Source organism: Onthophagus taurus, chromosome 6 (genome assembly GCF_036711975.1).
Source record: "Onthophagus taurus isolate NC chromosome 6, IU_Otau_3.0, whole genome shotgun sequence".
In the NCBI taxonomy this organism is placed as follows: Eukaryota; Metazoa; Arthropoda; class Insecta; order Coleoptera; family Scarabaeidae; genus Onthophagus; species Onthophagus taurus.
In genome coordinates this window covers 18,798,571-18,815,539 of record NC_091971.1, presented here as the reverse complement: position 1 = coordinate 18,815,539, position 16,969 = coordinate 18,798,571, and the positions used below count along the sequence as shown (strand labels likewise).

General features: G+C 33.3%; 2 protein-coding genes across 2 annotated transcripts in view; one reads left to right on the top strand and one right to left on the bottom strand.

Moving 5' to 3' along the window:
- Positions 1-903, top strand: part of LOC111421971 (coiled-coil domain-containing protein 39-like) — a 24,559-nt gene extending 23,656 nt beyond the window's left edge. The window contains exon 8 of the mRNA XM_071196386.1: positions 539-903. Within this exon, the coding sequence (XP_071052487.1) occupies positions 539-838 (300 nt within the window). The 3' untranslated portion in view covers positions 839-903. The remainder of the gene's footprint in view (positions 1-538) is intronic.
- LOC111416841 (symplekin scaffold protein) lies at positions 850-16,969 on the bottom strand. The gene is made up of 6 exons (XM_071196385.1): positions 16,786-16,969; positions 16,136-16,722; positions 14,976-16,077; positions 1,553-2,575; positions 1,072-1,494; positions 850-1,022 (listed from the first exon to the last, which is right to left on the bottom strand). The coding sequence occupies exons 1-6, from the start codon at positions 16,828-16,830 to the stop codon at positions 963-965; spliced, it is 3,240 nt and encodes a 1,079-aa protein (XP_071052486.1). The 5' UTR covers positions 16,831-16,969; the 3' UTR covers positions 850-962.

Below are 16,969 nucleotides of genomic sequence, written 5' to 3'. Positions count from 1 at the left end.
CTATCCAGATTAATAATAATCTTTCCATATCTGAAATAATTTCATCTCTTTTTCTAATAAACTTTGTTTCATCAACATTTTTTTCCTTATTTTTCAAAATGCTATTATTTGTAGTTTTTGAAAAATCCAATTTTAGGACTACATCGAATTGAGTTCTTTCAAAAGCTTAATAATTTTCAACTCCGTGTCCAAATTAATCGGTCATTGCAAACTACACTTTTAACATCACAACGTTAAGGGGATTTCCCCGAATTCGTTTACTAGTTTGTAACTATAGCGCCACTTATTGGAAATCGTTTGGCATTAGGCAGTAGGTAAATGCGAAAGTCCGTAAACTTAATCAGTCTGAAACTAACAATATTACAAAACAGGAATAGAATAGAATAAATTAAGCATTTACTAATTTAAAGTGTAAAATAGAACTTGATAGGCAACTTCTATTGCCTACGTGACGTCACGAACGGGCCGTTGTAGCAGTCCTCTTCGATTCTACCGTCTTTGGTTTTCGCGTTTAATTTTTTTATAAATACTTTTTTAGAGGAATTTAGAAATACGCCAACTACAAGATGCAAACAAAGAATGTTTCCGTCAATTAGCAAATCAATTGAGTGATTATGAGCAAGTTTTAATTTATGTAACCGATTTATTAGGTAAATATAATCTGCAATTTCCTTCTGGATCGAAACCGGGATGGAGTTCAAGTTCAAGCTCGGTTGCGTTAAGTCACACGGCACGAAGTTCATCTTCTACATCGAGCATTGAGTCCCTATCAGCTTTGACCCCCGTTTTATTAACATTCAACGATCAACCACAAAAAGCGGGGAAAAAGAGGCGATAAAAATAGATGAATTATAAAATAAAACGAGATTTTTAATAAAAAAATACTTCGTAATAATACTTAAAAACAAATTCTTATTATTTAATTAATTAAATTTTCTTAATTTTTTAAATTAATGTTTTAATTATTCCATTCCTGGTGGTAAAGGCTCGTTAAGGATTGTTGTTGAATCCGTAAGTTTTTCCTAAATCAATTTTTTTTTAATTAAATTAATATTTATTTTGTAAACTTACCGTTGGCGTGGTAATCGTCGGTGAAATCGGCGGAGGTTGTTCAGGCCCCAAAATAGCATCTTGAACCGCTACAGGAATGTGAGATCTTTGGCTTTCCGAAAACGTCATCAAATGCTCTTTCAATGAAACCTTCAATTCTACGCACATTTCTAAAGCTTCAATTAATTGAGGAACCGGAAGTTGCATTAAAACCGAAAAACTTTGAGGTTTTGTTCGTTGACAACACTTTACAAACCCTTCCCAAACCACGCGATTTTTCCACACTTGCTTTAAAATTAATCTCTGCAATATATTCATAACGAAACCGGAAAGTCTCGGATATGACGTCAATGCTTGAATGACAGTTCGCATCAATAAAGTAGGTAAAGTGGGTTGATCCATTAATTGTTGAAGTACAACAGCTAAAACTTCTTGTGTAAATATCTAAAATAACAAAATTATTTCAAAATCTTTTTAATTATTAATTAATTATAAAATTAACCTGTTTCTCAGATAAACACATAGATGTCGCCTTTAAAATCGTTTTTAAATCAACTTTACTTTGATCGATGACGTGTAAAGCAACTAAAAGTTCCGTTGCGGTGATATTACTTTCACCATGCGCTCCTAATAATCGATTAAAAACCTCACGTACCACAACCGGAGTTAATTTAATCAACTTAGGTAACGCTGCGATAACCTCTTTTTTATTCAACCCATTCAAGACTGGGATCAAAAACCTCACATCTGAGACTCTACTATTGTACAAATCCCTTACAATTTGTACCAATTGCGGACTTGGTGGTCCTTTATCTGTTAAAATTTGTATCACTCTAGTTACTAATGTTTCAGCTCCTTTCGGACACTCCTCAACTAATTTTAACAATTCTGAAGAATCAATTCCCATCAATCGAATTGGATTTTCGAGCAATCTTAAGATAATTCGTTTAATATCAGCGTTCGCTTGAATGTAAATTTTTGTTAATTTATGAATTAGTTGATCGTTTTGTGGAAGTAAAGTGATGTAAGGTTGAAGACAAGCTTTAGCTATATCATCAGTCCATACTTCTAAACCTTCCAATCGACCCTGATTCATCCCGAATAATTTTGGGGTCGGTTGTGGTTCTTGTAAATATTCCAACATTTTCGTGGTATATTTCTCAATGCTTGTTCTTAAATTCGGGTCTTTATAAAGATCAATCATATGTCCAGCGGCGCAATCGCGGATTATTTGATTTTCATGGGTGCAATGACATAGTAAAGCGTTTAAATACATCGTTTGACGAGGTGGTCTTCTAATAATCAAATCGCGAAGAAGTCCCATTGCCCAATTACATCGAGTTTCATCTCGACATATCGTACAAAGTTGATCAAGAACCTGTTCGGTTACTGAAGGTGCTTCTAATAGTAATCTTGAGAGGATTATTGGATCATGAGCTGATGCGTTTACGAAGGCATGGAGTAGAGTGGTGTAACTTTGATCTAAACGACTATTTCTACGTAAATCTGGTAACCGGGTAAAACCCTAAAAGAAATAAATTAAAAAAAATTGTTTGTGGTTAGATATTTTTTTGACATTTAATGTTATATGTATAAAGGTACGAAACGGCTGTATCTCGACAATGGTCAGAGCTAGACTCTAGGTCTTAACATTGTAAACATTGTATCTTTGTTTGTTACATCATTATAAAGAAAAACAATTTAAATATTTGCCTATAATGTAAAATGAGGATAGATACTATGCTATCTGGATGTATGAAATGTGGAAAAAAATCTAAGCGTTTAGAAATAGTCTTCCTCTTCCAGTAACGCGATTCGAATATTGTTCATCTTAAGCTTGACAACTATCAAGCTGGAACCATGTGTTCCTTCTTGCTACGAAGCAAATGTTTTCTAAAAGAGGTGGAAGGAAAACGTTTAAACATTCTCAACACCGTTCTTCGTTAAGGGTTTCGTCAAAAAAATGTGAGCCTTTAAAAGTTTTCCTTCCGCGATAGTAGTTCTAGGTACTTGCCGATTGTCGAATAAAAGTAGGTATTTGCTAAAGCGTAGCCCTGTAAGCTTCTCAAGGTCAATGCCACGTCGTGACCTTGACATTCGAGGAGGAGGTTAATCAATCGGCAAATAGAAATGAAGTCAACTTGTATAACCGTGTTGCGTGAACTTGTACGACCTTGACCTACATCCTAAAACACTCAAGGCCACGATCGTACTGCATGACCCTCATGTTAAAATCAAGGTCAACTATACTATAACCCAGTGTTGTGCACTAATTTTTGATCAAGATCGACTTTTTATACAAATGTCATGCCAAGATCGACCGCTCTGAGGGCCAGATATAGATATTTCAGATTCATGATTTTTTTGGCAACAATTTTGATGTTTAATCGATTTGGAGCTTATAAATAAAAAATGGTAATAATTGGGTTCAATCTTGTTATGGGTTTAGTCTTTATCGCCCATTACTAAGGTTTTATGTATAAAAAGTATTTCCCCATCGCTTTTAGTTTTTGAGTTATAGAGTTAATTTTCGAAAATCAACAATTTTGATGTTTAATCGATTTGGAGTTTATAAATAAAAAATGGTAATAATTGGGTTCAATCTTGTTATGGATCTAGTCTTTATCGCCCACTACTAAGGTTTTATGTATAAAAAGCATTTCCCCATCGCTTTTAGTTTTTGAGTTATAATTGAGTTAATTTTCGAAAATCAACAATTTTGATGTTTAATCGATTTAGAGCTTATAAATAAAAGATGGTAATAATTGGGTTTAATCTTGTTATGGATTTAGTCTTTATGGCGCATTACTAAGGTTTTATGTATAAAAAGTATTTCCCCATCGCCTTTAGTTTTTGAGCTATAATTGAGTTACTTTTCGAAAATCAACACTTTTGATGTTTAATCGGTTTAGAGCTTATAAATAAAAAGTAGTAATAATTGGGTTCAATCTTGTTATGGATTTAGTCTTTATGGCCCATTTCTAAGGTTTTATGTATAAAAAATATTTCCCCATCGCTTTTACTTTATGAGTTATGATTGAGTTAATTTTCGAAAATCAACAATTTTGATGTTTAATCGATTTAGAGCTTATAAATAAAAAGTAGTAATAATTGGGTTCAATCTTGTTATGGATCTAGTCTTTATGGCTCATTACTAAGGTTTTATGTATAAAAAGTTTTTCTCCATCGCTTTTAGTTTTTGAGTTATGATTGAGTTAATTTTCGAAAATCAACAATTTTGATGTTTAATCGATTTAGAGCTTATAAATAAAAAGTAGTAATAATTGGGTTTAATCTTGTTATGGATTTAGTCTTTATGGCCCATTACTAAGGTTTTATGTATAACAAGTATATCCCCATCGCTTTTAGTTTTTGAGTTATAATTGAGTTAATTTTCGAAAATCAACAATTTTGATGTTTAATCGATTTAGAGCTTATAAATAAAAAATGGTAATAATTGGGTTCAATCTTGTTATGGATTTAGTCTTTATGGCGCATTACTAAGGTTTTATATACAAAAACTATTTCCCCATCGCTTTTACTTTATGAGTTATGATTGAGTTAATTTTCGAAAATCAACAATTTTGATGTTTAATCGATTAAGAGCTTATAAATAAAAAATAGTAATAATTGGGTTCAATCTTGTTATGGATCTAGTCTTTATGGCCCATTACTAAGGTTTTATGTATAAAAAGTTTTTCTCCATCGCTTTTAGTTTTTGAGTTGTGATTGAATTACTTTTCGAAAATCAACAATTTTGATGTTTAATCGGTTTAGAGCTTATAAATAAAAAATAGTAATAATTGGGTTCAATCTTTTTATGGATCTAGTCTTTATGGTCCATTACTAAAGTTTTACATATAAAAAGTATTTCTCCATCGCTTTTAGTTTTTGAGTTATGATTGAGTTAATTTTCGAAAATCAACAATTTTGATGTTTAATCGATTTAGAGCTTATAAATAAAAAATAGTAATAATTGGGTTCAATCTTGTTATATAGAGCAGTAGTGTCCACTAATTTTTTATCAAAATCGACTTTTTATATAAATGTCTTGCCAAGATCGACCGAAGGGTTTAAAGTAACCTTCTTTTTTTTTTTGCTCTAAGGCCCAGATATTAGATATTTCAGATTCATGATTTTTTAGGCGATCGACGTTATGGACACCACTGCTATAACCCAACACCTAATTTAACCTTGATTTATTTTAACATTGAAAGGTTCGAACCTTGAATGTTACCCCCACCTTTAATATTTATAAACAACAGACGATCTCATCACCAATATGAGTGTGGTTAATAGTACTTAACCATTTAAAGTAAATGTGCTCAGTTTATTTTTTGAAGATAACAAGTAAGTTTAATAAATAAAGTTTGTAAAACAATAGAAGTAACGGTATAACATATTTTTTAGTGTTATCAAGATATGAGTATTTGAAACCAACAAATCTAAAGAAGAGTAGACCGCTTACAACATTGTACATCATTGATAGAGGTAATGATGTGTAAAGATTTGTTTAAAGCCCAGAGTAGCCGAAAACAAATTGCAATGGAAGTAAAGACAAATATCTACTACTCACGATTCTGCACCATTTGTTCAAATTCTAGCGATTTTGATAGTCCATCACCACCCACAACAGAAGAGATCAGTGATTAAAGCTTTGTTCTAGCGAGCAGAGAGGACCACACCAGCCGGATTTATATGCCTTCTTTATGTTTCAGATGTGATGGAACGAATTGCGAGATGCCTGAAAAAGAACCGCTCCCATTGAAGGGAGCGGGAGTCTACCGGCTATCGTGTAGTTGCAGGAACATTGAATGCCGCATCAAGGAATATGAGAGAAATGTTCGACTTAACAAAATGCAACAATCTGCAGTCGCAAAGCATTGCCACAAAGGAGGACAGACCATAGAGTTCGACAAAACCAATGTCCTAGCAAGAACCGGACATTATTTCCAAAGAATGGCGGTACAGGCAATAGAAATTCATCGACATAGGAACAACATGAATAGAGAAGACGGCTGGGAACTAAGCCGCAGATGAAAGATACTAGTTAACTCAACGGAACCTTCTCCACCCAGATTTGACAAAAACAACTTATTGTTAGTTAGACATTAATTAGTTATAGTAGAAACCACGAGAGCTGGCAGTGACAGATCGCTTAAAAATGGTATGAATCAAGATATGGACGTACGACTTAGATTATTTCACCACATACATTTAAATGTAGGTTATGTTAGTAATGGAGGTTATATGTCAAACATTGTCAAAGATATTATTTAATGATTTTCCTTTCAAAGAAAACATTTTCGGCTTGTGAAAACACTGACAGATTCATGACAACTTTCACAAGACGTTTCGATTTGGGGTTATAATTATTGAGTGACATCCCTAAGAAGAACAGACGTACTTTTTCGACGTGGCCATTTGAATTGTACAGCAGACATATTAAACTAATGCTATCTCTTTCCAACACACATTACTCTCTAGCGGTTTGTGAACTACGTATGGCATTTGTAAGAGCGGAAAATGATGATTTACTGCCAGCTCTCGTGGCGTCTACTATATTAATTATCTTTTCATATACTTATTGTCAAACTTTAACCTCATTCATCACTTCGCACTTGTTTCTGAAGAAGTCTTTGTCAAAAGTCTAGTGATAGTGCTAGTGTTAGTTCTAGTTTTAGTTTAACTAAAATTTATTATCCGAATTTTATTGTTTACGTTTTTGTATCAAATCCATATAACTTAATGCATTTGCATCATAAGCTCAGATATCTATCGACAATTAATATTAGAGCTAACACTAGACCTAGAAACAGCTTGCGGCATTCTTGTGTCTTTTCTCTGCTAAACTTACATTCAAAATAGATGTATTGTACATCAATGGATTCAGAAAAACAATCTCTATCTAATGACGTGAAGAAAAATATACGCAGCAATTTGAAAAACAGAAGGGCGTTGGAAAAAAATTATTTGTAGCATGAATCATAGTATTTATAAAACCATTTCATTTGATACCTAGGTCATGAAAATCGGAATGTAAATAACAAAGTTACAGCTTGGGGCGTTTTTTGTGTGACACCTGTATATAAGAATAACAAAAATAATTGTCTTATGACCGACCTAGCGGATGTTAATAATTATAGACTTTTCATCAAATACATGTAATAAGTGATTTCCATATAATCTATTGATAGATGTTTCATATTTATAGATATAGTTGAGAAATAGAATTTAAGTTATAGAATAGATACAACATGTTTCCGCTTTCTAGAATGAGATATCGCCTTTCTTCTCTCTTCAATAATTCTTTATCGAAACTAGTCTATCTCGTCCTTTTTGTGAAGGGTACTCTTTTTCGATTTGTCATATTTTGCTATTAAGTTCGTGATTTTTGCATGTTTTTAATATGTTAACATCGCCGTTTGTTTTACTTTCCGACATACATCATATTGATTTTTAAATATTCTTTAACGGATAATTATTGTAAGTACGCTATTTGTACAATTGACCATTCTGTATTCCTTTTTTATTGATTTTTAGAACAACTGTGACAACTCAAAATCATTCATCCTAAAGAAATTCATGTAATCTAGATATTAAACTTTGACGGTAATTATGTTCTTTACTTTTATATTTTATATCATAATATTTAGGGTAATTTCTGGATTGTTCTATGTTCCTTCTAATACATTTTTTGTTATTGTAGTTGTGCCTGAGGAGACCACTATATGGTCGAATACTACAGTAAGCACTGAATAATATAAATAAATAATTCTATCATCGTTACACGAATTTTATTTAATTCTTTCTATTTAACAAAAATATAGGGTCCGACAGGTCTATTTCTTATGGTTTTAGAATAAAGTTAAAAATAAACTTTTTTTTTTTTAGTGTCCTCGAAGAAATAAAATTTACAGTTTCCTGTAAATTACGGTACTATAACTAAAAATTAAAAAAACATATTTCTTCAATCCAAAACAATGCAATCCATTAAATATTTCCGTATTAACAGTTGGTGTAATAAATATAATTATTTGTTTTTAAATACCAGAAAAATAACACCCCGTAATTTAAATACCGCTCCGTAATTTACAGGAAACTGTAAATTTCATTTTTTCGACGACACTAGATTTCGGTGGCGTTTAGAAATTGTATAAAAAAAGTTTATTTTTAGATTTACTCTAAACCAATAAGAAATAGACCTGTCGATGCCTATATTTTTGTAATCAGAAAAAGAATAGCGAATTTAATAAGCGAATAATCAGTGGTTGTTTCCATTTAAAAAAACGAATATTCTCATATCTCAAAATCTAAAACCAAAAAAATTTGTTTGACTACTTTATCAAATTCTCTGTAAAAAAGTGTCCATATAATGTGTTAGTTATAATACTCCACCTATAATAATAACCAAGATAATTGCACTTGCTAGTTTTACGATATTTTCAATTTTGGCCTAAAACAAAAGACGATACCGTTTTGAGATTTTCGGTGGTAGAATTTATTTAAAAAAAGAGATCGAGACATGTCAGCTACTTTTTTTTGTAACTCTTATAATTTCCAAGATAGCCTATTTGGACATCGAATTTCAACCACCTTGTACTCTGATTTATTCATACAAGTAGTAACCTGACCCTTATCAGATATTATTTTAATCTTTTAAATATGATGAAAAAATATGCCACCTCTGAAATGAAAAAAAATCGATTTTTTTTTGCCTTAAAGTGTTCTTTATACTGTCTAGAGTAAGAATCCATTGACAGAAAACATGTGCGGAATGTTTTTCTGCCTAAAAAATTGATTTTTGTAACACACCTCACCGGAAATTCTAAGATTTCTGTATCCACTTTTTGTTTCACTTTTTATTCATTGTATATGCAGGTATTTTGACCTTGTACAAAAAAGTTAAAAAAAACATGAAATATCATTTTTCAAAAACGCTATTGAAGTAGGCTTTCGGGCACCTGAATAAACAATAGCATCACAAAAACTCATTTTCGTAGAAAACTTTACCAGACTTCTATCGAACAAAGGGGTAATTCCAAATATAAAGTCAAAAATTTGTAAAAAGTGTAGTTTTTAGAAGAACTAAGAAGTGTAGATTTCTAGTTTTAGTGTCGTTTAAGAAATATGTGATATAAACCATGTCGGATCTTTAGGAAAAATGGAAGTGGACTCCGTCGTAGAGATGTTTCAACGATCCGAAGAAATAAATAATTTGAAGTACTGTTTTTACGTAGGAGACGGAGACAGCAAAACCTTCAAAGGTATTATGGACGCTCAACCCTATGACAGTGTAATAGTAACCAAAAAAGAATGCGTCGATCACGTTCAGAAACGAATGGGCACACCCGCAGATTAGGAGACAAAGAAAAATTAACAGGAAAATTAATTGATGATCTTTCCTTATATTATAGATTGGCTATTCGCAGAAATTGCGATTCCTGCTTTGTATCATAAAATTTCAACAGATGAAACTCCAAAGCATGACAATTGTCCAGTTGGTGCTGACTCGTGGTGTTCCTGGCAAAAAGCGTACGCTTTGTCAGAAATCGATGAGTACACTACCAAGCCAGCAATCGGCAATGATGTTTTCAACGCAGTGAAACCTGTGTACGAAGAACTATCAAGGGAAGATCTTTGGACAAGATGTTTATTGGGATACACGCAAAACAGCAATGAAAGTTACAACGCCGCGTTATGGTCTATCGCACCAAAAACTATTCATAGTGACAAGAAAGTGGTTGACATAGCGTCTGATATAGCTGCTTGCAATTTTAATGACGGTCTTACAAGCATTATGGAGATAATGAAAGCACTGAAATTAACAATTGGAAGATCGTGCTTCGACTTTTGTCATGAAACGGATTTAAATCGCATCGCTCCATGACTGCTGAGGCTAAAGAAGCTCGTAGAAGCCTACTGTCAGACAAAAAGTTGCAGAAGATGAAAATAAGCTTCAGGAAGGACAGCTGTATGGTGCAGGAATCGCTGATTAGATGTATCTAGAAAAAATATACAATTTTTTACATTCGAAAACTTTAAACGCGTTTTTCTGGAAACTACGTTTTTCCAATCTGTGCACACGATAACTTCCAAATTTTTCAACGGATTTTCAAGATTTTTTTTTCAAAAGTTTGTATTATCTTATTCTAGGTAAGTACGTAGCCGTTTTTTTCGATATGTCTCACATTCTCTGTTTTACAACCATTTTTATGTACGTTTTTTATCGATAAATACGACATTTCTTGTAAAATCGTCACTATTTCGTCAAAAATGAATATTTTTTAAAAATCCTGCGTAGTTCCCTAGTTTTTGAGCTTATTAAAGTAATCGTATTCAAGTTTTAATTATTCGACTTACGCGTTAGGAGAAATCCTGCGCACAGTTTGACCCTGCACGATTTGCAAGCTAAAGTCCCTAGATTTACAAAGTACCGCGGTTTGACGCCATTTTGGCTGGAAAGTCAAGCGGAAAATTTAAAACTACAAAACATTACGCCAAATTTCCTTTCTTTTTTTCTCGTGGTACTCTGAAGAGTCGAAAGTCCTTCTTACTGCCATTTTTGCAACTCCAAAGGCAACAAGACGGCAATATGTTTGTAAATACGTGGTGCAATGCAGTTGTCAAACCGCCATTTTGGCTCGAAAACAGGCGTCATGAACCGCGGTACTTTGTAAATCTATGGACTGTATTGCAAGCCTAACATTACCGACATCTATTGGGTGAAATTTTAATAACTGTTAATAAATAAAATATGTGTTTAAAACTAGAAAAGTGTCTTATTCGCACTCTGCAACCCGTTTTTAGAAAACTTCTTTCGTCTGATTGCAAACAAATTTTAAAAATACCTATTATTTTCGGGTCTTCAAGGTGGCATACCCCCTTAAGATGAGATAGAAATGGCTCTCTCATTTCTAGCTTCCCTCAGAAATGCTTTAATTAATAAAAATGCCATTTTCATTAGACTAAAAGCGTAGTAGCTGTGACCTTCTTTGCAAAAAATTGATAAAATTTTACATCATCTAACCTTCCGAAATTTTTTTAATTTTATGTTTCTTTGCGGTCGAATTACAAACTTCAAAATAATTTCCAACTATTCCATTTGCTTACTTTGCTTATAATATTTCTTTCCCAAACCTTACTATTGTCTAGATACAGCCTCTATGCACAGGGTCAGCCAAACTCGACGCCCCACCTCTTTTATAGAAAATAGGTAAAATTTTCGAAAAAAAAAATTTATACCATTTTAAATAGTATCTTCTCAGCTTTAAGAAACATCAGACGTTACAAATTTTGGACGGTGACGCATACAAATTTATTTTTTCAACGAACACATTTTTTTCTGTTTAGAAATAGGATGCCCATATAATTTTTAGCAATATTGAATAAAAAAGTTTTTTTTATATCTCTAATAGTTTTTAATATATAGCGGTATACGTAAATTAATATTGACGAGCATCATTCTAGTAATTCTTCCATTATAGGTAGGCATGGATTGAAAATGTATGAACATTTGTTAATTTGACTCAGTGTCAAATAGTCTTGCATTTGTTTCTTAAAAATGGCAAATCATCAGGAAAAGGTTGACATACTTTTAATTTACGGTGAAGCTCCGTAATTCAAGGGCAGCTGTCCGACTTTATCGCGAAAAGTATCCAGACCGAGCTGTTCCGGACCACAAGTTTTTTACCCGATTGGAACAAAATTAAAAAAAAAATACAGACGCGTTTTCCTGTAGGAAACATGTTCCTATTAAAAAACCGTATGCAATGATGGCGTCGTAGCTGAAGTTTGTCAGTTTTTTAAACATAATCCTAGAGCATCTGTTAATATGGCAAGTCAACAATTAAATATTTCCTATTCCTCCATACGTCGAATACTTAAGACGAACGGATATTTTGCATACAAATTGAAGAACTTGCAGCTTTTAAATGAAGATAACCGTAATAAACGCATAGATTTTTTAGCGGATATGGCCATATTGGAAGACTACAATAGAAGGATATATAAGAACATTTTATGGACTAATGAGAGTCGATTTATAAGTAATGGGCTTCCAAATAGGCAGAATGAAAGATCGAAAATCAAGGCCACTTTGGAATTAATGTATGGTGGGGAATAATCGATCGATATTTAGTGGGTCCATATTTTTTCGATTACAATTTTAATGGACCAATCTTTCTCCATTTCTTAGAAAATGAAGTGCCCGATTTATTGTAAGATATACCTTTCATGCAGGAAAATGTATGGTTTCAAATGGATGAAGCGCCCTATCACAATTCTGCAATTGTTACACAATATATGAACCGCGTATATCCTGAGAGATGGATAGGAAGATCTGGTTTAGTGCGTTGGCCAGCTAAGTCACCAGACTTAAGCTGCCTGGACTTCTTTTTATGGGGCACAATCAAGAACACTGTATACAGTACTCTCACAAACAACTTCAAATTATGTTGAAGTTCGTAATTCGACCGCTAGGGGGCGTAACTGCCATTGAGAAACATAAAGTTGCCGCTATCTCAGAAACTTAGACGATGAGCTATAACTTTGACAACATCATTTAATAGCTTGGATAATACCGCATCGCTTTTGTTTTGCGATATTTCTCATATCTGTCATAATAAGGGAGGGGGAGGCCAATGCGATTTCATATGTTTTAATATCTCCTAGACCATTCAACCGATTTGAATGTTTTCGGTGTTGTTTGAAAGAGCATTTTATGCTCTTTTTAAAGATATTTTCAGTAAGACCGTCTGCTTTAAAACAAATGAGCTAGAGGACGTTATCTGCAGCGATTACATATTTTAGTGATTTTTGAAGAAAAGTTAAATGGAACGATACTATTTACTTCACAGACCCTTAGTCACCTTAAAATTTGCTAAATTTTAGTGAAAACCGCATATCGATATCGCCACCCGTTCTCGAGTTATAGAAGAAAATGTTAAAAACTCGAGTGCCATCAATCGGATTCAGTTACCTCATCGAGAAAAGCAAATCACATTACCATGGTAACTGTAAATATGTCATTTACTAACGCAGAAGCGTATGATAGAGCGTATGATGATTTATTTTCAATGTTTCGAATACGATGCAACTGCATGGCAAAAATGTGCAATGCAATTACGACAAAGAAAGACATTTTTCTCTAGAAGTGTTTTTAAGATTGACTTAGCGATTACGGAAAACTGGCAACGTGTAGCCCATTCAGACATCTCTATGAATTCGTAAATCACATTGGTGCGCAATGTGATCCCACATAATCTGGGAACTCCGAAAACAATTTTCCACAAGAGTTCTCAAGAGAATAATATCTCCACCACGTTGTTTTACATCAGGCCTTAACAGATACCGATTATGATAACAGACTGAACTATTACCATTGACTTTTAAATATGATTTGGGCAAATCCAAACCTTTTATCACAAATGCTATGGATGCATGAAGCATCTGTCCACAAGCTGATGTAAACTTGCATAATATGCATTCTTGGTTCGAGAAAAACCCACATTGCTTTCACCCCTTTATCTATTGAGTAGACTAAACGACCTGACTTTTCAAGAAAAACCAATAACCAGGGAAAATATGACAAAACACTAAATACCAGTAGAAACGTATCTAGGGCTGAGACTTAAGCAGCGGTTACAGTTACCATGGTAATGTGATTTGCTTTTCTCGATGAGGTAACTGAATCCGATTGATGGCACTCGAGTTTTTAACATTTTCTTCTATAACTCGAGAACGGGTGGCGATATCGAGATGCGGTTTACACTAATATTTAGCAAATTTTATGGTGATTAACGGTCTGTGAAGTAAATAGTACCGTTCCATTTAACTTTTTTTTCAAAAATCACAAAAATATGTAACCGTTGCAGATAACGCCCTCTAGCTTATTTGTTTTAAACCAAGCGGTCTTTCTGAAAATATCTTTTAAAAGAGCATGAAATGCTCTTTCAAACAAGACCAAAAATATTCAAATCGGTTGAATGGTCCAGGAGATATTAAAATGTAAACATTTGAAAACGCATTGGCCTCCCCCTCCCTTATTATGACAGATTTGAAAAATATTGCAAAACAAAAGCGATGCGGTATTATCCAAGCTACTAAATGATGTTGTCAAAGTTATAGCTCATCGTCTAACTTTCTGAAATAGCGGGAATTTTATATTTCTCTATGGCAGTTACGCCCCCTAGCGGTCGAATTACGAACTTCAAAATAATTTCCAGCTATTTCTCTTGCCCACTTTGCTTATAAGGATTTTTTTCCCAAACCTCTAGGCCTTACCGGTATTGAGATACAGCCGCTCCGTACGCTTAACGGGACACCCTGTATTTATAATCTGCATAAAAAAATTTTAGCAAAAATGCAAAGGGGGTGGTTACGTTTAGTAGTTTAGAAGGGTAGGTTGAAAGTACAAATAGGGTCAAAACGTGCCCTATTATGAGTTAAACATGTTCCCCAAATTTCATTTTCCTAGCATTAATGGTTTTTGAAAAAAAAAATTAAACCAAAATTTTCCGCCATTTTTGAAGGGGTGTAGCTCCTTAGGGGAGCCGAAGTCGCCCGTGGTTCATATATCAAAGTACCCTTAAAATTCACTAAAGAATCACCCCTTGAAGTTTGTTATCATTCAAATACACCCTGTATATTAAAAACTATTAGAGATATAAAAAAAACTTTCTTATCCAACATTGCATAGAATTATATAGGCAAAAATAAATTTGTGTACGTCGCGACGCCTAGCGTCGTCGTCCAAAATTTGTAACGCCTGATATTTCTTAAAGCTGAGAAGATACTATTTAAAATGGTGTACATTTTTTTTTCGAAAATTTTACCTGCTTCCCATAAAAAAGATGGGGCGTCGAGTTTGGCTGACCCTGTACATTTAAAATTTGTCGTTTCAAAAGCTAATATAAAATACTTACTTGCATAATACTATACTCTTCATACAACCACGCCAACGCTAAATCAATTTGATTACGTAAATCGGACAATAAATATGTTAAAACTTGATCTCGAACGATTTCGTTAAACGTTGAAGCAACCGTAACAATAATTTTTTGTCCCAAAGGATCAACCCCTTTAGAACTACTCTGTAAAATTCGTTTAATCGCCCCCGAAAGCAAATTTTCCTTCACCTCTTTCTCCAAAGGTTTCGTTATTTCAGCCAATTTTAAAGTTTTTATTCGCGGTACTTTAACTCGTTCCTTTTTGGGTGGTGGAACAGGTTGGGGTTGTTGTTGGTGTTTTTCTTTATCTTGTTTATCATTCTTATCTTTCTCTATTTTATCGTCTTTTTTCTCTTCTTCAGGAATTTTCCATGGTAACTTAACCAATAATGTTGATTTTCCAATAATTTTTGATCCAGGTCCAACTCCAACTTCAACAAATTGATGTGCTAATATTTTAGCGATCATTTTTATATCGCCTGAAGGGGAAGTTTTTAACATATCGGCGTAATCGTTTTTAAATTGTAATGGCATTGAATCAGGGAGATTTACGAAACCACTCAAAACCATTGAAACGGCTGCTGTAATTGGGAGATTATCAATGATATAGTGAGTGTTTAATTCAATTGCTGATATTTGTTTTTCTTGAACGCCTAGATCAGTTTCAATTTCTAAACGGGCTTTTTTAGGAATTTGTTCAGTTTCAGTTGTTTGTAATGATCTTTTAGGTAAGCGTTTTTTATCAATTGAATCTTTTGGGATCATTTTGGTTATTTCTGATTGGGAGCAACCCAACTCAGTTAACATTGTTGTTAATTTTTCTTGATATTCACTTCCAGTGTTGTGTTTTAATAAGCCAGAAACTTCAGATTTTAATTTTTTTCGAACAGAGTTGACTTGGGTGGTGCTTAAAGTGGGAGGTAAATTTAATAGGAGTTTTTCAATTGAATTTATGACTTGTTCCAAGAAAACCGGTCGATTTTTTCCAATATTCGTTAAAGCTCCAATGCATGCGAATAAATTTGCGCTACTTACATGTTGGGAACCAATAAATTTTATTAATAAAGCAAAAATATTACTGGAAAGAATTAAAATAAAATTAATAATATCCATTAAAATTAGTTTTATAGCCTTACTTAGCTTCTTCTTCTAATTTCCTTCTCCGAGCCACTTTTAAAGTTAATGGCACATCATCCAAAGAAAAATCAGTTGTTGGACGATTTTCATTTGGATCAGGATATGATTGCAAAAGAACAACGCATTCTAAAAACTTAACAGAACTTGTCCTAATCCCATCGTTATCACTATCAATCATATTCACAATTTCCACTTTAATTGTATTTAACCGAACCCAACATTCTTCCATTTCTTTCGTGATAACATTAACTTTACACAACCAACTCAACGCGCGACGATAAATCGTGATCGTAGCTTGAATAACCCTCTTTTGAACAGGAACAGATTCATTGTAAAGCAACATATACAAAGTTTCCATAACTTTTATCAACATATTTTCATCTTGTTTGCAAATATCTTCGATAAACCCAACCAGCGCTTTTCTAACATCGCTGTTTCGATCGGTTGTAAAACTTAAAACGTTCGCCAAATATTCGTTAAGTAAATAAGGACTTTTTCGGGTGAGTACTTCTTGGATTTTGTGAAATATTTCGAGTCTCTCCGCTGGGGATTGAGATACAGCGGCGGTGTTTAGCCATTGCGCTACCTAAAATCGCAATGAATGAACTCTTAAGATGAAAATAAACCGTGACGTTTGAGGTTAAGTTACCAAATCGGAATCGGATACATCATCCGAACTAAAGAAATCATCCATCGCGTATTATCCTAATAAGAGTAATAAACATAAACCTATACAATTAAATCAATTATATGATCTTAAAATGTGTTTAAATTAATGATATATTGGACATAACCACATTTTATGACGTTTCAATAGCGAATTTACGTGTTGT

Excerpts from the sequence above, each read along its gene's own strand:
- LOC111416841 (XM_071196385.1), bottom strand. The coding sequence starts at position 16,830 with ATGGATGATTTCTTTAGTTCGGATGATGTATCCGATTCCGATTTG. Across the intron at positions 1,495-1,552 it reads TGTGTTTATCTGAGAAACAG|ATATTTACACAAGAAGTTTT; the intron begins GTTAATTTTATA and ends TTGTTATTTTAG. Across the intron at positions 1,023-1,071 it reads CGACGATTACCACGCCAACG|GAAAAACTTACGGATTCAAC; the intron begins GTAAGTTTACAA and ends AAATTGATTTAG.